Source organism: Lutra lutra, chromosome 7, assembly GCF_902655055.1.
Source record: "Lutra lutra chromosome 7, mLutLut1.2, whole genome shotgun sequence".
Taxonomy (NCBI): Eukaryota; Metazoa; Chordata; class Mammalia; order Carnivora; family Mustelidae; genus Lutra; species Lutra lutra.
The window spans coordinates 18,995,214-19,018,493 of NC_062284.1; the positions used below are offsets into that span (position 1 = coordinate 18,995,214).

The 23,280-nt window shown below is 45.1% G+C and overlaps 1 protein-coding gene across 1 annotated transcript; it reads right to left on the reverse strand.

Moving 5' to 3' along the window:
* Positions 1-13,317: 13,317 nt before the first annotated feature.
* Positions 13,318-22,453, reverse strand: SELENOS (selenoprotein S). The gene is made up of 5 exons (XM_047736804.1): positions 22,299-22,453; positions 21,465-21,599; positions 19,429-19,535; positions 16,209-16,377; positions 13,318-13,996 (listed from the first exon to the last, which is right to left on the reverse strand). The coding sequence occupies exons 1-5, from the start codon at positions 22,372-22,374 to the stop codon at positions 13,917-13,919; spliced, it is 567 nt and encodes a 188-aa protein (XP_047592760.1). The 5' UTR covers positions 22,375-22,453; the 3' UTR covers positions 13,318-13,916.
* Positions 22,454-23,280: the final 827 nt, after the last annotated feature.

The following is a 23,280-nucleotide window of genomic DNA, read 5'->3' on the forward strand; positions in this document are numbered from 1 at the left end:
ATTTTTTCTGGGCCTCCCCTAGCCCCAAGACTCCAATTGTGCATATTAATATAGCTGTTTGTATTTGCTCCAAGGCTCGATGTTCATTTTCCAAGAGGAATTTTTTTTTCCTTCTGGGTCTTATTTTGGATTGGTTTTATGGCCCTGCCTTCAAGTCTACTATCTTGTCTTCTGCAATGTCTAATTCCATTGTTAATTCCAGTGTTAATCCCATCCCATCTGTTTTCTCAGACATTGTAGTTTTCATCTCTAGAAGTTCTATTTGAATCATATATACATATAGGTATATGTATATATATATATAGATAGATAGATAGATAGATAGATACATATATGTAAAATCTTCTATGTCTCTACTTTTTGAATATAGAAAACACAGTTATAACTGTTCTAATGTTCTTTCTTGTTAATCCTAACATCTCTGCCAATTATGGGTCATTTTCAACTATTTTTTTCCTCATTATGGGTCATGTTTCCCTGTGTCTTTGCATGCCTGGTAATCTTTGGATTCCAGAGATTATGAAATTTGCCTCCTTGGGTCCTGAATATTTTTTTTATTCCTGTAAATCTTGTCCTGGGAAGCAGTTGAAAGTCCTGGAAGCAATTTGATCCTTTTGGGTCTTGCTTTTATGGTTTGTAAGGCAGGTCTAGTCCAGACTAATTATTTTCTGCCACTGAGGCAAGACTTTCCTGAATACTTTATCCAATGTCCTATTAATTATTACATTTTCCACTCTGGCTGGTAGGAACAGGCCTTCTGTTAATATTTGATTCTTTACAGATTTCAAGAGTTCCATCCACAGTTATCTTTCTTCCCGGTACTCTGTCTTGCAAACTCCAGCTGCTTGGGTCTCCCCCAACTTTCAGTTCAGTCTGTTCAACTCTGGAAATCAGCTAGGTCCCACTTGGCTCACTCTTTTTTTTTTCTTTTAAAGATTCTATTTAAAGTAATCTCTATATCCAATGTGAAGTGAACACTTACAACCCTAAGATCAAATTTGCATGCTCTACTGACTGACCCAGCCAGGCACCTCTTGGGCTCACTTCTATATTGTATCTTGGAAACTCTCTGAAAACAGTACTGGAGCAGCCATATAACCATCTTGCCTGTTCTCATTTACCTAGGATCACTGACTTTCATTACCCGATGACTAGTATGTTGAAACTATTATTTATTTGATTTGGTTGTTTCAGGTGGGTGGGTAAAAGCAGATACTGCTTTCCCACCTTGGCTGGAGGTGGAAATCCAGAAAGAAAGAACTTATTATAAAGACTTGTTAACTGGGCACAAAGTTGTTAACTTGTTAATGAAAGGGTGAGGAAAAACACTATGATATCATGGAAGTGGCAGCTATGGAAGGACCTACTATTCATAGGACTGAGGGAACATTGGGAGGAGGTTAGGATTCTTAAGACTTAGAATCTTAGAGGTGGGGCACCACAGAGTTGACACTCAGACATCTGAGGACAAGACCCTGGACAGTAAGTGTTGGTCTCTCCCATGTCACAGGGAAAACTGAATCACATGAGCTGCTGCTATAGGAAGGCACTGCCTCGGCTGGGATGTAGAAGCGTGACTGGGGTAATGCTCATAGGAAAAAGAGGCAGACATGAGAGAAAAGTCCCTTCACCTTTCCCTACCCCCTTAGCCTTGCATCCTCCCTCTAGCAGTCTCACCATTGGCAGTGACTGACAAGGAGCTTCTGGGGAGGCAGAGCTGTGTTTTGCCAAGTCCTGATCCACACATCACAACCACCACCCACAGGAGAATGGGACTAAAGCTAAGAGAGAATTAATAACCAGCATGGCAACCAAGGGAATAGTGACTAGACCTCTCAACTAAGTGGAGAATGCCAACCTTTCTGAATACTTGTTTAGTTTCCAGAGCATGAATCAGCCCTTAATGTTAACATACTGCACTGCAGGCATTATCAGAATATGTCATCAAATTATCCACAAGCCATGGCTGGCAAAAGCTTGGCCAGATTTACTGTAAAGATATATCATGTCCTGATTATAACTGCGAGAAGTTGGAAATAACCTAGATATCTGATAATAGGGAATGGTTAAATTATGCTATAGACAAACAATGGGATATTATATTATTTTGTAATGTATATTATGTTGTGATATATTATTTTTACAGTCATGAATTTGCTCACATTTTTACCTCTTTTGTTGTTCTTCATTCCATCATGCTTTTCCAACTTCCAACCAGGATCATTTTCCTTTGTATTGAGGAACAACTCAGAATTCCCTTGGTTCAGGTCTGCTGATTATAAACTTCCCCAGTTTTTGTCTAAAAAATGTCTTTATTTTGTCTTAATCATTGAAAAATAGTTTTCTCGATACAGAATTCTGGAATGGCAATTATTTCCCTTCAAGTCCCTGTAGATATCATTCCAATGCCTCCTGGTCTCCAGTAGTTGTTCTGATAGAAGCCAGCTATCAGTCTAACTGATCATCAATGATAAGCTCCTATAAAGATGTCTTTTTCCTATGGCTGATTTTTAAGTTCTTTCTTTGTCTTTGGTTTTCAGTAGTTTTACTATACTATGTCCAAGTGTCTTCTTGGTATTGATTCTGATTGGGATTTTGTTGGGTTTTTGAGTCTGTGGATTGATGCCTTTCATCAGGTCTGTGAAAAAAAAAAAGTCTACCATTATTCCTTCAAATTACACTTCTGTCGGATTTCTCTCTCCTTTCTCCTTCTCCTTCTACTGTGATGACAATTCCAAATATGTTAGATCTTCTCTCTATATCTACTATGCATCAACTACAATCTTTACCTTGTTTTTTGTATTATTCAACAATTTTATTTCTCTTTGCTTCATTCCAGATTATTTTGACCTATCACCCAACTAATTCTGTCTTCAGTGTTGACTAATCAGCTATTAAGCCTGTCCATGAACTATTATTTTTGGCTACAACTTGTTTTCAACCCTAAAATTTACTTAAAAAAAAAATCCTGTGTCATTTCTTAATGTTTTTTACTTCCTTGGCAAACATTTCAATCTTGCTTTTTTTTTTTTTTTTTAATCTCCTAATACAACATACACATCTCTCTTTACAGAATGTTTTATGGTTGTTATACTGGGAGTGTTAATGTCTTGGATCCCTGAGAGTCCAATGCCTGTTGTTTTTCTGGTTCTCCCTTAAATGGTCTTGTCCCCTCATGTGTCTAATTATTTTTGATTGTGTGTTGGCAAGTACTTAAAAATTATGTGTGGAAATAATTTGAAGTGAAGGATGGGCTTACCCTCCTTCAGAAAAGATTGTGATTGCTTCTTTTAGGCATCTGGGAACAGTTACAGTTCATGACTACCTTCATTCTGGTGCCAGGCTGAGATTTCTCCGAGCCACCAAGATGACAGGAAGTTAGGCTGCAAACTCTGCTCAGGCCTTTAAGTCAGGGTGAGGGATTTCCAAGGTTCTCACTCTTGGCAGGCTCCAGATTCAGACAATGTTTTCTCATCTTGAGAGGCCAGAAAAGAAATCAGCTCAGCCTCTCAGATATCTCTATAGGCTACCAAATGTCCCAGAACAAAAATGAGTACTAGTGCTCTTTGTATACCTTTCTGTTTTACTGCACCTTATTCCCAGATGTTGGCCTAATAATTGCATGATTTAAAAAAAAAAAAGTTAAACCAATATTGTACATTTTTTAAAAAGTTTCTTTTAGAAGGAAGCCTGGCCTGAATCACCCAGTCTATCATTGCAGGAATACATTCAAGAAAAGGGAGAGGGGGGACGCCTGGGTGGCTCAGCTGGTTAAGCAGCTGCCTTCGGCTCAGGTCATGATCCCAGCGTCCTGGGATCGAGTCCCACATCAGGCTCCTTGCTTGTCCGGGAACCTGCTTCTCCCTCTGCCTCTGCCTGCCATTCTGTCTGCCTGTGCTTGCTCTCTCTCCCTCTCTCTCTCTGACAAATAAATAAAAAAAATCTTTAAAAAAAAAAAAAGAAAAGGGAGAGGGTGCTATTTTAAGTGTCTAGTCTATTCTCTGCTTGAGAGTCACAGTAACCAATGCCAATTCTGACGAAAGTACAGTGTAATTTTTTTTTTTAAACTAAAGTGGCTCTGCCACTTATTAGCAAGTCACTTTGCTTTTCTGAATCTCAGTTTCTTCATGGATCTCAAATGCCAGGAATAACCTATTTCACAGGTTTAGAGCAGATGATGGATGTGAAATTGCTTCATGACAAAGGACAAAAAAAATATTATCATTATTATTCTGGTATTTTCCAAATGTAACTTTTCTTTTTACAAGTTAAGACTCTAGCTCTAGAAGTTTGTGAGTGGCTGAAATACATTTTTTTTTAAAGATTTTATTTATTTACTTGAGAGAGAGCATGAGAGGGGAGCAGGTCAGAGGGAGAAGCAGACTCCCTGTTGAGCAGGTAGCCAGATGTGGGACTCAATCCTGGGAGTCCAGGATCATGACCTGAGTCGAAGGCAGTCACTCAACCAACTAAGCCACCCAGGTGTCCTTGAAATATATTTTTCAAATAAATAAAATATTTACTAATAATAGTCAAGCTCTTGATGTTTGTGAATGGGTTATATCTATATTTAAATAGTTTGGGATTCTTGGTTACTTGGATGGGATCAGTTTCTAAAAACTTACTGAGCTATATATTCACAGTGTGTGCATTTTTATGTGTATGATTTTTTCAATAAAATGTTTAAAAACCAAAAACTTATATCGTATTTGAATGGGCAATGTATGTATGTGGGATAAAATTTAAAAGATAGAAAGGGGTAAAAATAGTTTTTCTTTTCATCCTGATCTTCAACCTTTCAGTTTCACTCCTGAGCAACCACCACTGTTGGTTTCTTTTGTACCGCTCCAGGGATAACATGATGCATGTCAAAGCACATGTGTGGGTACAGGTGTGTATACATGCATGATCCCTCTTTTTAAATTCGTTATCAGCATCCTATACATGTTGTTCTGCGACCCACTTTTTTCACTTAATATAAATCATTCTGTAGTCCTACTTACAGATTCATTTACAGTTACAACTACTTAGTATTCTATTGCATGGATATTCCATAATTTGTGTACTAATATAAGGTATACCACTTTTTTGTACTATGTACCTCAAAATATTATCTGCACACCATTGTGTGAATATATTTTAGGACCTCTTTCTAGAAAAGGAAATGCTGATTTAAAGATTGTGTCCAGGGGTGCCTGGGCGGTTCAGTTGGTTGAGTCCGACTCCTGATTTTGGCTCAGGTCATGATCTCATGGGTTATGAGATCAATCCCTGCGTGGGGCTCCGTGCTCAGCAGGAAGGCTGCTTGAGATTCTCTCCCTCTGCCCCTCCCTCCACTTGTGTTCTCTCACTCTGTCTCTGTCTCTCTAAAATAAATAAATAAATCTTTAAAAAGATAGTGTGTTTATTTAAAATTCTGATATATCCAGATTGCTTTCTGTAGAGGTTGTACTAAAATACACCTCCATAGACTTGAGAGTGTCTGGTACCCCATACCCTTGGCAATATATTAAGCTGCTTTAAGTTACTAAGTTTCTTTCCATTTGCCAGTTTGATAGGAAGAAAAAAAGGGAAACAAAGATACCTCCTTGCATTCCTTTTATAGGGGTGAGGTTGAACATCTTTTCATATGTTTAGAAACAATTTTAATTTTCTATGAAGCTTACCATTTGTGTTCTTAGTGCATTCTTCTATTGATCTGTTAGCCTTCTTTTTATTGGTTTGGAGTTTGCAAGTATTCTTTGCTAATTTGTTCTTTCACTTTGTGGTTGTTTTAGCTACAGCATGTTTTATTCTTATGTGGCCATATTTGTTAATCTTGCCCTTAGACATAAAGATTTCATAGTATAAAGATGTTGATTTTCACAAAATTACTTTAAAAAGAAAAATATAAACCCAATAAAAATACCAAAGAGTCTTTCTTCTTCCTTCCTTCCTTCCTTCCTATTCTGAAATACTGGGGGTTATAACTCTAACATATCTTTTTGCAGAGCGGAAGGGAATGGACACAATTCAACCTATCATTTGAATGCATAAATAGATGTCCACAGAACAGAATGGAGACCAAAATAAACCTGAATATATTTAGGGGTTTGGTTTAGTATAAAAATGAAGGGAAGATGGAACTGTATAGCAATTTGGGGGAAAAAAAGTCGGATCACATTCTTCCTTTTTATACCAAAGTAAATTCCAAATAACAAACCTTTGATCAAAGGTTTAAAAGAAGTACTGGGAGAATGAGGGAATCTTAGAGTAGAAAAAGCCTTTCTAAACATCACCTAAAACCCAGAATCTACAGGTTTACTTGTAAAAATGGAAATTAAAATAAATATGACATTATCCCTACTGTGACAGCGCTTCCACTCATTTCTGGTTTCTGGGGTGAGTGCAAAAGGCATATAGTTAGAACTGCCCTGTTGGGGACTCTGGGTGATCCCTGGGCATGCTCATGGGTGCTGCAGGCAACCAATGCTGAGGTGAAGGCAGTGGAAGACTGAAAATCTCTGATAGGAAAGGACAAGCTATCCATCACTCTGCTGGGTGTTGTAGATTCTAAGACCAAATGTGACCAGTGGCCCATATCGACTTAGACCAAGGTTGGCAGGTTTCCTCTACTCATACTTCCATTCCCTGCTCCCCTGCCTGTGGTAGCATCTAATCAATCACAGCCCTGGGAGCCAGGTGATTCTCAACACACCAAACTGCAGGGAGTTACTAACTACCAGTAATTGATGAAGCCTACTGGCCCTCCTGGGCTTGACCCATTATGAATATTGCCTCCACTGAATTATGCATGAATGCGATACCCTTAACTTTCCTGTTTGTCTTTTTAAGAAAGACAGCATTCCTGGTTTGTTTTTGAAAACCACATTTGAATTTACCGTAAACTCGTTCTTAGGCACATTTATGATGTCTTTTAGCATTGATTTCTCTTCTGTTGAAGTCTGATGTTTGAAGTTTATCTTACACTTTAGTGCCAGGATCAACTCTCTTCCTCCAAAATGCCTGGCATCTTTTTTCTAGTAACAAGAAGCAAACAACTTATGGTTCCCTGTTGGCCTTGGTTACTGAGAAGCTCAGAACAAAATTAAAAGCTCAATAACAGGAACTATATATGGTCCTTTTCCTCCTTTCTCTGTATAAAATGGCTCTTTTACTAACCTCACTGTTCACATATGCTTTACTGTAAACCACCTCAGAGCCAGAGAGCATTTGCAGCACATGGTACAGGTCACACTGTCTGGGCCCCCTACCTCTGTGGAAGGGTCCAGCTCTGTACTCTCCTTGCTGCCTCAGGCGTGGCGGTGACGATGACCTCCGGAGTGTTGCCAGCCCTGGGCCACTAAACCCTCCTTCTTCAACTCCCTAAACCCTGCCCATGCTTTTGTATGCAGTCCCTGTGTTGGGCTCTTCTTGATTGCCCAGTTCATGCAGGCCATCTCTTTCTAGCCTAGACCCTGTCTGCTACCTACAGTGAATGTCCTGGGAGTGGGTGTGGGAAGCAGACCCTCAAAATGGGACTGGGGACAATGCTGCATTGTTCATATGTTTAGGGAGTGAGCAACAGGGCACTGGTAAGCCAAGGCATGTAGCGGCATCTCAGGCATTCAAGGTGTCACTGGTGATGTCACAGGAGAGGAGAGCAAAGCAAGAGGAGATCCAAAGGCTGAGAAACAGTCCCGGTGGTTAAAAAAAAAAAAAAAGGGACTGGGAAGACAGTGAGGTCACCTGGCCTCTTCTGATGGCCCCCAAGTGTATAGTGAGGACAGGGAGAAGGACAAACAGAAGGTAGTTACTTTTGGTCAATGCCAAACCCAAGTGGGAAATCAGAAAGCCCTGATGGAATTCCTGCATTGTCTGGGTGCAGGAGAGAAATGGCTGTCCAGAGCCTGACTGCAAGGGTTACAGAGTTGCATTGCCAATTAAATGCTCAGCCTTGTCTGGTCTCTCATGCTAAGGGCACTGATGGGAAAGAGTGGGACCCTGAGCTCCGTGGTGACACAGAGGAGGCTGAATACTTTGACCTCTAAATCCCTTTGCCTCAGCCCCAGCCAGCCTCCCCCTGCAGGAACATCTTTCCATGAACACACCTGCGGCAGCTGCCTCTCCTGCCATTGTCCATTATAGCCTCAGTCCTCATCTCTCCCCCTCCTCGGGGCCTCCAGGCCACAGGAAGAGTTTGATCCCAACATAGCCCAGATGGAAGTTACCAGGCCTGTGATGGGAGGGCAGAGCTATACACTGTAACATGTGGCAGGACATCGTCTATCCGTGCTGGCCGGAGTCTGGGGAGAATCCTAGTAACGGACTACAAAGGTGTCAGAAGGACAATGAATTATAAAAGGATCGCTGGAGCCAAACTTCTCAAAATGGAATCCAGGGTTTAATGTGTTGGCTGGAGCCCCAGGGAATGGTGTTCAAATCGGCTAGACTCATCTCAGTCTGCAGTCAAAGTGGCCTAGAGTCAGCACCCCCAGGTGCTGGCATGAATGGACTGCTGTTGATGGCTCCCAGAAATTCATACAGGTCAGACTCTTGGGGCAAGAATGGGGTGGAGAGCAGGTACAGAGGGGTAAATAAATTACCCAGCACTCTCACGATTTCTATCCTGGATACTGATAAACACGGATGCCTCCTTGTGAGCACTGTTTTCAACGTGTTGATGAAGGGCTGTCCTCAGGGCCACCTCTCGAGGCCATCTTTAAGGCCACTCTATTAGCTGCTTCCTCTGGCTGCCCTAACAAATCCCCACAAACTGGGTTTTATTCTTCTACAGTTCTAAAGGGTAGAGTCCAAACTGAAGCATGGGCATGGACGTGCTCTCTCCAGTGCCCTGAGGGGCACTTGTCTTTCTCAGTCCTGGGAGCCCCAGGCGTTCCTTGGCTTGGGGCTGTTTCACTCCAATCTCTGCCTCTATCTTCACATGGTGGTCTTCTGTGTGTCTGCTCTTCTTATAAGGACATCAGTGTTATGAGCTGAATTGTGTTCCCCAGAAGTCACCTGTTGGAACTTTAACCTCCAGTATCTCAGAATGTGACTGCATTTGGAGATAAAGTCTTTAAAGATGTCATTACATTAAAATGAGGCCTTGATTCACAGACCTGTACCCCTGGGGATAAAAATATATTATATGTTTATAAAAAATAAAATTAAAAAAAAAAAAAAATGAGGCCTTAAGGTAGGCCCTAATCCAACCCCTGACTGGTCTCTGAGGAGATTAGGGCAAAGACAAAATTCTTTGTGCCCAACCACAAAGAGAAGACCCTGTGAAGAGGCAAGACGGTGGCCATCTCTGAGAGAGGAGGGATGCAAGCCTCCAGAATCGTGAAAGAAGAAAGTTCTGTGAAGATACCCAGTCTGTGGGGCTTCGTTACCGCTGCCGTAGCAGCTGGTAGGCAATCTCACTGGATTAGGGCCCACCCTCATTCAGTAGGACCTTGAATGAGCTCATTTTAATTTTTTTATTTTTTAACATTTATTTGAGAGAAAGAGAGAGCGCAAAAGAGAGCACGAATGGGGGGAGAGGCAGAAGGAGAGGGAGAGTCCAACTCCCCACCGAGCAGGAACCCTGATATAGGGCTCCATCCCAGGACTCCAGGATCATGACCTGAGCCCAAGGCAGACGTTTAACTGACTGAACCACCCAGATGCCCCAGACCTCGTTTTAACTTGATCACATCTGCAAAGACCCTATTTCCAAATGAGGTCACACTCACAGGTCCTGGGGGTTAGGATTTCCAACGTATCCTTTGGGGGACGTAGTTCAACCTGTAGCAACCACCAGGGGATCGGTTGACCAGTCTAGCTGCCATGTTTTCCGCAGGGATTCAAGCTTTCAGCCCAGTTCAGCCAGTGAAAGACACTGGCAGAGACTGATGGGTGGGAAAGTGGGGTCAGAGGACTTATTCTGGTTCCTTCTCACTGGGAAGTGACAGTTGGCTCACTCTATTGCAGGCCTGTCAGGTGGCTTTCTCCACACAGTCCCTCTCTCTCTAAGGGTCCTGGTAGCTGTTCTTTTTGTGCCTCTTCAGGCCTGTGTGGTGGGGAGAGGGCATCAACGGTTCCCCAGTGTTGCTAGCTGCCCCCAGTCCTGCACCCTCCTTCACTGGTTTCCCTAAAGCCCATTATACCTTTGCAGTTAGCTCCTTTGCTGACTCCTCAACCTGTCTGAGGGAGCCATGTGTCCTGTCGGTCCCTGCCGATTACCAGGCCATTTTGCAGGCTCCTTCTGGGATTGGGGAGTGGTGGGTTTATCAGAGCTGGATTCTTCCCCTTTGCAAGGCATTTCTCTTGGTTGTAAATCTTGGGGATGGTCCTCAAGGATCAAGTGAGGGCAGCCTTGATCCAGACTGGGGATTTCACAGGCTGAAAGATGGATATTACAAGATCCAAGAGGATTTACAGTATTTCCACTGCAAATAGCCAGATTCTTTCCCTTCTCTGCATCTTGTGCGTGCTTTTGGCTACCTCTCCTTTGAGAAGCAGTCTTCCTCTCCCCTTTGCATTGGGCCTGGACTTAGGAATTGCCTTGGCTGATGGGATGGTAGCAAATGTGATGCAAACAGACTGGGAAAAGTTAACACACTATTCTTAGAACTGAACCAGCATGTGAACAAGCCCAGCTGGGCTGCCGGAGATGGAGAAGCACAGGCCCAGTCACCTGCTGCCCAGCCGAGCGCCAGCCAACCAGTGAGTGAGGTGTTTGTACAGCTGCAGTTTCTGCAATGCCACTGACATTGGTTACCTTCTTGCCTCTTTTAACCTCCTCTAACTCCAGCATTCAGTGGTCACAAAGTGAGAAAACAAAGCACTGAGGAGTGGCCAGAAAGGTAGGAGAAAACTCGTCACGTGTGGAGTTCTAGAAATCAAGAGGACAGTATTTTTCAAGGAGTGCTCAATTATCGCAGATAATGCTTGCTGAAGGGGAGTATCGAGAATGATCCATCAGACTTAATACCACAGGGGACCCTAAGAAGAGCGTTGGTGAGGAAGAGGAACAGGAGAGAGAATACAGAACACTTTGGCAGGGAGGGAACTGCCAAAGGGAGAGGTATAGGCAGTCGGGGAGTAAACCCCAGTGTGGGGGTGCTACGGCAGACGAAGGAGGGTGGCAGGCAGGGGCCAAGTGCTACCAGGCCAGGTAAGCTGTGACCAACAGTCCCACCAGTTTGAAATCCGATGACCCAGTGAGAGCCTGGTGTGAAGCAGAGGGCAGGGCAAGAGGCAGAGGACAGGTGGCGACAACTCAAAGCTTGCACTGCAGAGAAGGGCACCAGAGGGAGCCGGGGCTTGGTTTATTCAATATGGCCTTGTTCTGGTCTGAAGGCAAAGCATGTGAATATTGGGTGAAGAGCTAGCAGCGATGGCAGAGGGGAAGGGAGAGGAAGGAGAGGAAGGCAAGGCAGGAGTGGAGTCCATTAGAAAGGGATAAGACCCAAATGACTTTCTCCCCACGTACAGAGGCAGGTGCGTTGGCCAAGGACAGAACTCCAGCTACCACAGTTTCAACTGATGATTCACATGTATTTTGCCCAAGAATCTACTAACGTTGCCCCATGATCAGGAAGGACTGGGTAACACAGTCATCACTGAACACTTGTGCCTCCCGTGTCTAGCACACCAGTTCCAAGCTGCCATCCTAGCTGTAGCCCCTCATTGAGGCACGGGCAGTGTCCTACCCAGTTCGACATGGCTCCTCCACGGCCCACTCTGTTCTTCTCCACAGGCCTTGGGTTCTAGTCCCACTTCCTCATCCTTTCAAGAGGAGAGCAAGACTCACCATCCCTGGCTTCCTGTCTACCCTTTTGGAATGCTTTCTGCCCTAGGCTTGCAGCACACGATTTTCACCCGTTAATAATATTAATTAACAGCCAAATATTAATTATTAATAATACTATCCCATGTAACTGTTTCATTAGCCAGATAGCTTCCCACCCTGGTTATACACAACCCTTGGTCGTTAGGAACACAAGAGGGAAGTCGACCATGGTGATCAAGGCTCAGAATTCAACCATCGTTTCTTCCCATGTGCTCATGACTAATTTCTAGATTTATGGAAAAAGTGAGGCTTGAGGGAGATGAGTCACATCTCAGAGTATATCAAAACATGCCCTTCTACGTCTAAAATGAATCACGGAGAGCAACTTAACACATGTTTTCAGCTCCAGAAAATACATGAAGGAAAGAATTATTAAGAAGTTCCTTTGGGAGCCTACAAGGGAATCTCTCAATGTAAACAACGAATCTGGATGAAATACTTTAATCCAAGTCTGAAACTTCCCATGCTGTAAACCTTCTACGCTGGTTAAAAGCCAATCTTAGTTAAAAACTGGGAACTGGGATGTCCTAACCCTCACAAGCCTCACCCTTATATTCACTGACCTTCTCATGTGGAGCCCCCGCTGTCCCCACCCAAAATTAGACTCAAATGTCTTCAGACTCGAATTCTTAGTCCGGACTATTCCAACCTATTTGTAAATACACTGTTCTTCAAGTGTCCTGTTTCTGTTCTCCCCAATCCTCCGCAAGAGACTGTGAGTTCCACAGGACCAGACTATATTTGTTCCTTTATGTATATCAAGAAGACCTCAGAATCCTTCACACATACCAGATACTCAACAAATGTTGACTAATTTAGACATATGAGACCACTCTAGAATACTCTTCTGGCTAATTACCACTATCATGCAGGTTAATTTTGTTCCTTCTTATGATCGCGACTTGACAGCAGGATCAGTAAACTACAGCATATAGGCCATGAGCTAAGAATCTTTGGTTTTGTTTTCAACATTCCTTAAGAAAAGTGTGCAAACCCTGGGTTATGGACATTAAGGAGGGCACGTGATACCATGAGCATTGGGCATTATATAAGACAGATGAATCACTTACCTCTACCTCTGGAACTAATAATACATTTTATATTAATTAATTGGATTTAAATTTAAATAAAAATTTTTTTTTCTAAAAAAGTACACAAACCCAACACTATTATCCTGCCCAGCCTGACATATATACTCTTTGGCCCTGTATAGTGTACTCCAGACAGAGCCTCTAGACAAGAACGTAACAAATGAGTCATGGTGTGAGGGGAATAACCAAAAGGGCCCTTAGAAATCTGGTTGGCCCTCAAGACACTTCTAGACAAGATGTTTCTTTATCCTATTAATTTAGCAACTCAGCTCCGAGCGCCCGACTCTATGGACAAACCCCAAGGGATCTGCCAACTCTGGGGATCATTGTAGCTGACTGTCACTCACCTCGCTCACCACAGGAGAGAAACCGTGAGTAGGGAAAAGAAGTAGCGATAGGAGGTTATGGTGGAATGATAAAAAGCTGTTTAATGTTTGGCAGACAAATTCAAGTTCATAAAGAAATTTCCTTGAATTTAATAAAGATGCTAAAAATGTTTTTTGCATTTTTTTTAATATATACAGTTTCTTTTTTACAAAGTTCTGTACATAAACATAAATATACAGAAACAACCCCATCAACTGTCTGCATCAGTAATCCTCGCTGGTGGGCTCACCATTTACAAGGAAGACATCATTCAACGCAACCTGTCACAGAGACTGTCCAACCAGCAAGGACTTCTAACGTGAAAAACCATCACTAGGTCGCTTTTATCAAGACTGTTGTTAATCACCTGGAGGGCTTTATCTACCAACTAGCAATTACCCATGAAATCAATGAGTGCAGTCACTGGCTTAACTGAAGTGTGACAGACTGTCACTACCACTAGTGGTGACATCTATATCCTATGCTGGCTTCAACCGTTAAAGACGCAGTGTAGTTAAGAGCAGAAATAAACCCCACTTCCCTTGGCTAGTCACTGTGAAAAGTGTGCGTAAGGCAATTGAATTCAGGGTTACCGATTCATCTTGCTAATGTCAAAAGTGACACTAGCAAGATTCTTAGCCTCATCCACCAGATGACGGGCCTCTGCGTCCGGGTCTCCAAGAGCACGTTCCACCTCCTTCACCAGACAAAGGGTTGTAACCTGGGACGAGAAAAAGGAAGCAAAACAGTACTGGGAACATTCTGTATAAAACATAAAATCGTGAGCCTGACACACAAAGGACTACGAAGATATGGATGCTCTTCTCACAGACCTTTACATAAAACTTTCAGCTACCATGTGAAAAAAATACTTTATTCTGTCACTGCACCTTGAACTGACTTTCTGGTGGGAATAAAAGAAGCCATCTAGCTTCCTGGTCTTAACTCTTCAGAAACATAAAAACTCCCCAAAACACGCAATAAATTTGTCCCCAAAACCTCTCAGAATCACTGGATTTAGGCATATGAAGGCTTCTGCTGCAGGGCTTCATAAGATGTGTACATTCAAATAAGGACTGTGCAAGCTACAGAAAATAAATGTTAAAAAAAATCAAAACAGAACGGAACTTTGCCCTTCTATCGGTCAGACCTAGGTCATGCTCCTAACCCCACCCACTCATTAGCTTCCCAAAGTTAATGGGAATATTATTAACATTTTTAACCTAGTGTTAATGGACATTAGGTGACCAGGTTGAGTGCTCAGGCTTTTGGCCAGTGAGACCTTAGCTGAGGTTTTGCTGTGGGATCTTTGGGCAATAACTCCCCATGCCTCTGTTCCCTTATCGATAAAACCAAGCTAGCCAGACAGCACCTAGCTCAGGATTGTTGGAAACACTGACAGAGACCAGACACAGAAGCAAGTCATGCATTACATTTCCAACAACACCCACTCCTCTCCTAAATATCACTGTTTGCTCCAAAAAATATCTTCTGGCTGATTTTTTCTTTAAAGATTTTATTTATTTATTTGACAGAGAGAGATCACAAGTAGGCAGAGAGGCAGGCAGAGAGAGAGAGAGGAGGAAGCAGGCTCCCTGCTGAGCAGAGAACCTATGGGGGACTCAATCCCAGGACCCTGGAATCATGATTTGATCCTACAACCCTGAGATCATGACTGAGCCGAAACCAAGGGTGGGACACCTACCCAACTGCACCACCCAGGCGTCCCGAGAGAAAGTTTTTTTTTTTTTTTAAAGATTTTATTTATTTGACAGAGAGAGATCAGAAGTAGGCAGAGAGGCAGGCAGAGAGAGAGGAGGAAGCAGGCTCCCTGAGGAGCAGAGAGCCCGATGCGGGGCTCGATCCCAGGACCCTGGGACCATGACCTGAGCTGAAGGCAGAGGCTTTAACCCACTGAGCCACCCAGGCGCCCCCCGAGAGAAAGTTTTAAAACAGCATTTTCTTCTCCGACACACTGCTCCTCCAGCAAGCCAGCTCTGGGTTCCTGACACAAAGGGGATAGGGCTCAGCCTTTAAGCACGGCCCAGCTTGTGTCTGCGCTGCCTCAGAGCCCACGTGCCAGTCTCCCCAGGATCCCCCCATGATGCCAGCCTCTGCAGCACCTCTACAGACAGCCCCTCTTCCCACAGGGAAGAGAAGCATTCGGCCTATAACTGGTTCCTCCACAAAGCGTTCTGGCACCTTTGCCCCCTCCTCCCTCAGGCTCCAGGCAGAACTGCTAGCAGATCACAAACATGACTTATTTTCATTTGTGTGTGAGTCACATCTTCCCAAAAGGATGTGAAATACCTCAAGAATGGGATGGAGACGAGAGCGACCGCATCACCTAGAGTGTAGGGGGCAGGAGTTGCGCGCAGAAGAAAGCTCTGAATGACCATCTGTCCATGTATCCTTGAGGAAGTCATTTGCAAGAAACAAGCCGGCCATGGCTGGGAGGACCAAAACCACAGCGTTCTAGCCCTGTGACGCGCCTCTGCAGGGGGTGCAAACTATCCCTCGCCCCTCTGCTTACCTCTCCCCTGCCGGGGCCATGGGGGACGAGGGTGAGAGGCATACATCCGAGGAGCCATGACTGACCTCCCTTTTCAATTTCTTATTCAGTGTTTACTTCTTTTTGTTTTTCTTTGCTGATTGGACACTGAGGCCCAGGAGGGTACAGGCCTCCTGGAAGCAGGACCTACACTCACATCCTTGCCCTGGGACACTGGGCAACAAGGGCACTGAGCTCACCAAGCTGGTGACCGCTAGCCATTAAGGGATGCTTTGCATGGGTTTCTTTTATTTATCTTCATAATCCCAAGCTTAGGAATTAGCTTCAATTTACAGATAATAAAAGGAAGAAACAGAATCTTGTTTTTACAAGGTAAACCTACCCTGTAATTGCTCAGAATCTTTTAGTGTCTGGTACTCACCACCTCCCCGCAGCGGCTTCCTGTCAGCTTTCCGTTTTGGCAGGACTGACGAAGTAGAAGGCCCAGGACCATCTTCTTCTGGAGGCTTTCTTGCATTTCCTTTGTAACTTTTCCCTTCTTGCATGCTGTCCCACATTTCAATCTTCTGTCTCCTTTTTTGTTCTTCAAGCTGAGAAAGAATTGCACAGGTAACAGTATGAATTCATAAGCTGCCATCTTTCCCATAGAAAACACTAATTTTGGTGACTTTTTCATTTTAAAGTCCTTTAAAACAAACCTTCACCTTTAAAACAAACCTTCACCTGTTATTAACTGTAGTTAATAACACTGCTGTCATCTAATGGTAGGAGTTTAACTCATAGAAACTTTCTTTTAAGATTTTATTTATTTGAGAGAGAGAGAGAGAGAGAACGTGAGTGGGGAGAGGGAGAAGCAGACTCCCCACTAAGCAGGGAGCCAGACTTGGGGCTTGATCCCAGGACCCTAGGATCATGACCTAAGCCGAAGGCAGAGGCGGAGGGCAGACATTAACCAACTGAGCCACCCAGGCACCCATGTTTTTATAAACTATTAAAGAAAGCAAGATGTGTCATGGAAAAAGAATACCGTTTCAGTTCTTCTGAAACTTGCCCACAGTCGGACATTTTTGTAACACGGAAGAATTCGCATTTGGAATGGGTGAGCATGGCTGGCAGCCTGCTCTGGTGCCGCCTGGCGGAGGTACCTAAGGAAAGCCGCTCGCTCCCTCTGCTTTGCAGACTGTGAGGCTCCAGTGAGAACAGATGGGAAAGCACTCTGAAAAGTCAAGTACTACTGGAAACAAAGGAAAATTAGTTTTAGCAGAAAACTGTGCACAATGAGCACTTGAGAAAGCTTGTCAGCACACAGGGAACAGACTCCCCAGGCGGAGGGAAACCCAGTGCCCTGGACCTTCGCCTCTGCTTCCTCCTCCTTGTAAAGCAGCATGCCTGCCCGACAGCCAGGCACAGGACCGCAACCTGCCTGTGCACAAACCTCTGTACCCTACACTCCTCACGCCCCAGGGAAGCCAGACCCGAACTCCTGCTCGCTCTGTTCCAGTTAACTGTGACGTCACGGGGATATGTGAGGAGATGCCTTAGGAAGCACATTTCCAGAAAATTTCTCCACGGCTTTCAGGGGCTGCTGCTGCTAACCCCCCATACCTGACCTCATGCTTCCACTGTCTGCAGGGACAAGAGGCCAAGGAAGAAATCATCTCTTGGCCTGAAGGCTAGTCTACACTCCTAGCTGACATGCAGAACCCCAGGATGGAACACAGCAGACAGGTCCTGACACAGCAGGCAGAAGAGCTCATTCAGCTGTGGGTCGGACGGACTCATTCAGTTTGTTATTACTACGCTGCCTGTAAGTACAGGAGATAGAACCCCATGTGCTTTAACAATCTTAAAACAGAACACAGGCTTTTGTCCCTTTCCCAGTTTTGGTGGGGGGGCACACTACAATTTTAAAAAGTCTTAATAATCTTTTAAAAAGATTATTTTCAGCTACATCAGCAAACTGCATAAGTGATCAAGCTATTTTACTAACACACACAAAAAACTCAGATGCTGAAGTCATCAATTCTGACACGAAGCAGGAACTCAACCTAGTCTACAGCTCTCGGGACAAAACCGTAATAATGGCTGGAGATCAACAAGGAGAAAAACTAAAATAGAACGGCTCAAAAATGGCACCTATGTATACTATGCTGCCATTTTAATGAAAAATTTCTACACGTGTTTATATTATAGATAAATATTTCTAGAAAAAAACCTAAAAATCAAACATGGAATGCTTGGGCAGCAGCAGGTAGAGGAACAAGGAGATCAGAGACTTAATTTTCATGGTACAGATTTTTATAACAATGTTTTTTTTTTACTTTGTATGATTTAAAAAATTAAATAAGTAACAGTAATGTGCTAGTTCACTCTAGGTTAGTGACTGCGTTTAAGTTGAAAGGACACAACTGAACAGTGAAGAAGGCTGCCAACACTGGGTGACGAAGGAGGAAGAACGTGTGGAGGAGGTGTGGTCTTGTTCTGCCCTTTCCTCCTGGGTTCCGGCCAAGCTGGGGAGACCAGCCACGTACTGGATGACCATGCAGAAACCACAAGAGCCACTAGCAGTGGCAGAAAGGCACAGGACCCTGGAAACACCAGAGACACAGGCAAAACCAACAGGAAGGCCAATTTCTCTGTTGCCTTAGAGCATGCAGACGCTTTCTTCTCAGAAGATGAAGCAAGGCCAGAAACATCTGGATCGAAACTTCTTGGAAAGCAGAATCTACAACCTGGTTGTTTCAGTTACATAGACTGGGACAAATCTGGTGGGTGGCCTTGCTTCTGTGAAGGGTGGCACAACCCACCGGACTGCTCAGGTCACTTCCAACAGCTGTCCTTGGCTCTTCCTTCCTCCTCCCCTCTTACTGATCCCCAACCAAACCACATGCCTTTTAAAAACATCAAGGGCGCCTGGGTGGCTCAGTGGGTTAAGGCCTCTGCCTTCGGCTCAGGTCATGATCCCAGGGTCCTGGGATCGAGCCCCACATCGGGCTCTCTGCTCCGCAGGGAGCCTGCTTCCTCCTCCCTCTCTCTCTGCCTGCCTCTCTGCCTACTTGTGATCTCTGTCTGTCAAATAAATAAATAAATAATAAAATCTTAAAAAACAAAAACAAACAAACAAAAAAAACATCTTTCAAAACTCCACCTCCTGCTCCCCATCTTACTCCTGGGTTGGGCCCACTGCTGACCTCCCCCCGGCTCTCCCTCAGTCCACTGAATGGCCTCGTGTGAGAGATGAGGCCTGAGACAGACGATGGAGGAAGAAGCTGAATGTGTACTCTGTGTGTCCAGTGGCATGGCAATGGGACACACAATTTTGGGTGAGAATACTGTGAAGAAACCATTGAAAAGTAAAAAGGTAAATAAAGGAACACCTTTTTTAAAGAGTATTTACTCCATAAACGGTTAAGGTATTACACAAAGAAAGGATGCTGACCAATACTGAGCTAAGTGGAATTGATTCTGCCATAATTAGTTGTTTCCAGTACCTCCCCTAAGGGGCAGGGGTGGGGAGGACATGCAGGCAAGTGTGCATACACACACACACACACACACACTCTCTCTCTCTCTCTCTCTCTCACCCACGAAGCAGCAAAATATTTCTTAAAAGCATGTACTGAATTAAAACCAGCTCATACCTGTCTTAGTTTTTCCTTATGCTTTTCAACTTGTGCATTTAATTCTTCTTGCATTTTCAAACGAGCAGCTGCTAAAGCCTCCTGTCGTTTAACGACAACATCAGGTTCTAAAATGTCAGGAAAAAATTTGAGAAAAAAAGAAACTCTTGAGGTCCGTATTATTAGGATACAGAAGTACTGATGTCAAGCAGTGTAGAAACACGTACTTTACATGAAAATTCTCCTGCTGTGCATAAATTTTGCTGCTTATGGGGGCAGAAGACTGTCCTACTGCCGTGCTTCTTAGCCCCCCGTTAAAGGTGCAGGGTTCCAGATATCCCTGTGAGAAACATGTCTTCTGGGCTCCCTCAGCAATTCCCACTCAGAATGTAAGTGGTCTGAGGGGCACCCCTAGATTCCATTCCACAACCTGGGCTTCTAACATCCAGTCTCCAACCTTACTGGAATTGGAAAAGATAACAAGGGAAGATAGAATTTTCTGACTACTAGCCATCGCTTATTTAGCCCAGATCCAGACCACAAAGAGGTAAAGATCTTTAGGCATTTTACGCTTGCTTCTACAGAAAAGAAGAATCCTTCCAGTTAGTATTAATGGAAATGAGCTCCCCAGTTTTATCAATGTTTTCTCTGCTTTGTTTTATATAAATACACTGTCAAGCTCTCTACCTGCTCATCTGTTCAGACAACCCTGTCCAGAACCACCTCAGGGCACACACACAGCGGTGTGGCCATTTTTAAAGAAAACTAAGTAGAACTATGTGTTCACAGCAGCACTCTCCAAAAGTATAAGCAACCATCACTACCTACACAGTGGTGGAAAAAAGAGCACTTAATTGAATCCACATAAAATGGGCCAAAGTGTTGTGGTCCAGGTAGCAACGGATGTGTGGGTCTGTGCTTGCGTGGTGGGAGATCTGACTAGAACTTTATCTTTAGAAACAAAACAAAATCATACTTCCACTTCACAGAAATGTAAATTTTGGTAACATTTCTAACTTTCAGGTCATTCTTAGAATAAAATCGAGTGTGGATTTTTTTTAACCATGTTCCCTATAAAATTGTACAACAGCACAACATAACACTTTTGACTGCACGCCTACTTTTTGTAGTACCTCACAGAAACAAATACAGAAACAAATAGGCCTCTCTAAAAATGCCCAGCCTATCGTCGTCTTATAAACCTACTTTTCAGTTGTAAGAGCGGGTCTCACCCTGCGAGCACGACACTCGTAGAGATGGCTTCACCAGGCGACCGACGCTGTTTCCTAACACCCCTGCCACCCTCTTGAAATCCCGCATTTATGCAAGAGGTCAACCTGTAATATGTAGTTTGTTGTCAGAAGTACAGCCAGCAATCAAAAAGACTGAGAGAATGGCAGGACCACAGAATTTCATGGGAGGAGAGGAGAGGTATGTTTGAGAGAAGGACATTCCTAAGTCTTTCTGCTAGTGACTCCTTTTGTATTACGGCATTTGCTTTTCTCCCCACACTCTAACCGTGCTGAGTCAGAAGACTGATTTGTATTTCAGTGAGCTGCCGTTTTCAAAATGCTTGACATTTGTTTTAGATACGTCCTCAGAAACTAGCTTCTGCCTAGCGAAAAAGGCTACTGTTTTCCGAGGGAGTACGTTTTTGAAACTACCAACTGTAACTTGAAATCAGATCTGATGAGGAAGTTGTGAAAATCAAAATGTGGTGGATATAAAGAACCACGGCTGAGTTTCCTGCACTTCCAATGGTTCTAGAGATTCAACAGGCAGACCCGCAAGTCTGGAGAAGCTGTGACGTTTTCATTTCAATCCACACTATAAATGAAAACCCATTTAACAGGATACGCAGTGAGTGCTCTACCCACCATCAAGCAGGTTTTCCATCTCATTAAAATCTCTGAAATTTAAAAAAAAAAAAGAAAGAAAGAAAAGCTACTGCACATTCCCCAAAATCAATTACAGAAGCATAAAATGGCTTTCCCTTCACACAGATTAGAATCGTGAACTTCTTGCTCTTCCTAACAGACTAATTTCTAAACACTAACCCACTGCGGCCGCGGCTCGGTCCAGCTGCCTCTGTCTCAAGGCCCTCAGCCGGGTGGAAAGCTTCTGAAACACCACGTAGAGAAGGATGCAGCTGAAGACGATGTACCAGCCATAGGTGGCTAGCAGGGAGCCCACTGAAAAGAAGCAAACAGTTTTCAAGAAACCGAAAGTCATTACCACACTACTAGACTTTTTTCCATAAAATTCAACGAAGACGACGGGAAGTGTAGCTCCTGCCCTCAAAACCCTCCGGGTCTGGCGGAGGAAATGGCCTCCTAAGGAGGCAGTCAGAATAGAAGCGAGAACAATTCAGGGGTCACCGAGAAGGGACTCCTCAACCATGTGGGGAGTTGAGGGGCAAGTCCGGAGGCTGGAGGGCACTGCAGAGAGGGTTTTGATGGGGGAAAAGGAAGTTTATCCTGCTCGGGAGGGCAGTGGCCTTTCAGACCTCAGGAACTTATAGAAAGAGGTGGCCGTGGGGGCCGACACAGAGCCGGGCGTGGGTGGAGGGGGTGACTCGAGACCTGGAGGAATATGCCCAGGGCCGAGCGGCTCCAGTCACCGCAACCCGGAAGGGCTTGCTTCGCATTAAGTAAAGGATTCGCGCAAAAAAGAGAGACTGACGGCCCCGCCCAGAGGACTGTGGCTCCGGGACGGCCTCCGCGCGTGTTCCAGGCCCTCCTCCCCGACCTGCGTGCGGCGCCTCCCGGCCGCCAGCCAGGCTTTCCCCGGCCTCCCCAGGCCCGGCCCGGCGCGCAGCAGAGGACGACCCACCGAACATGGCGGCGCCCGGGGGAGCCGGCGGTACGAGCCCGTGGCCCGCGGCGACTCACCGGTGACGTGCAGGTAGCGCAACCCCTCCGTCTCCAGGGCCGGCCGCGCGGACAGCTGCTGCCCGTCCCGCTCCATGGCCGCCACTCAGCCGCGCAGCCGGCCGCGTCAGCTGGAGCCTGCGCCTTCCGGTCCGCCCCTACATACACGTGGCGCGCTCCCGAGCCTAGAGCGTCCCAGAGTTCCTGCCAATCGTGCCGCCACCGCCCTGAGGCTCAGCCAATCACGGGGAGGGCGTGGCCAGCCGGGCGGGGCCGGAAGAGTGGGCGGGGCGGGGGCAGAAGGCCCCCGGCCTGCCTCGCGCGGTGTACCCTGACAGCGTCATTGCTCGCCCGAGTGAAGCCGCGTGACGGGTCTCCGGGCCGACACCGGCTGGCATGTTTACGTTTGTACTGATTGCACACGGAGGTCATGGAGTTAGGGGCCGCCTGGAAGCAGGATTTGCGCCCACATCCTTGCCCCAGGCCCACTGGGCAACACAACTAGGCCGGCAGAAACCCGGCTGATGAGGGTTGCCGCCGAGATCCGCCCCCAAGGCGTGCAGATGAACCCTGGCAGCCTCCTCCTCCAGCTGCCCTGGTTCCATTTCGGGCTAAGGAAGTCCCGTGGACCCTCACGGTTCTCTTCCCCTCCAGAGCCAAAACCTCCCGGGAAAGAATTAAAGCAGTAGCTCCAGCACGTATCCAGTCCAACACTGCTAGGTGCCACAGGGCGGTAGGAGGTGTTCAGAATAGTTTCCTAGCCGTTTTTCCTCGCCTGCAAAGCCTTCCTCCACCGCCTTCCACTCCTCTCCCGTCAGTCACTACCGCTCCCAGGCCTACCTTGACCACCGTATATGAAATTTGAGCTTGAGTGTTTTTGGAGAAGCTTTTGAGGTGAACACGCCTAGCTGTGTCTCGAAAGGAGGGTGGAGAATCCGGAATACAGTCGTGAAAAGACAGCGAAGAGGGGATGACGTCAAAGCTCTTCTTCGCCTTGAAAACG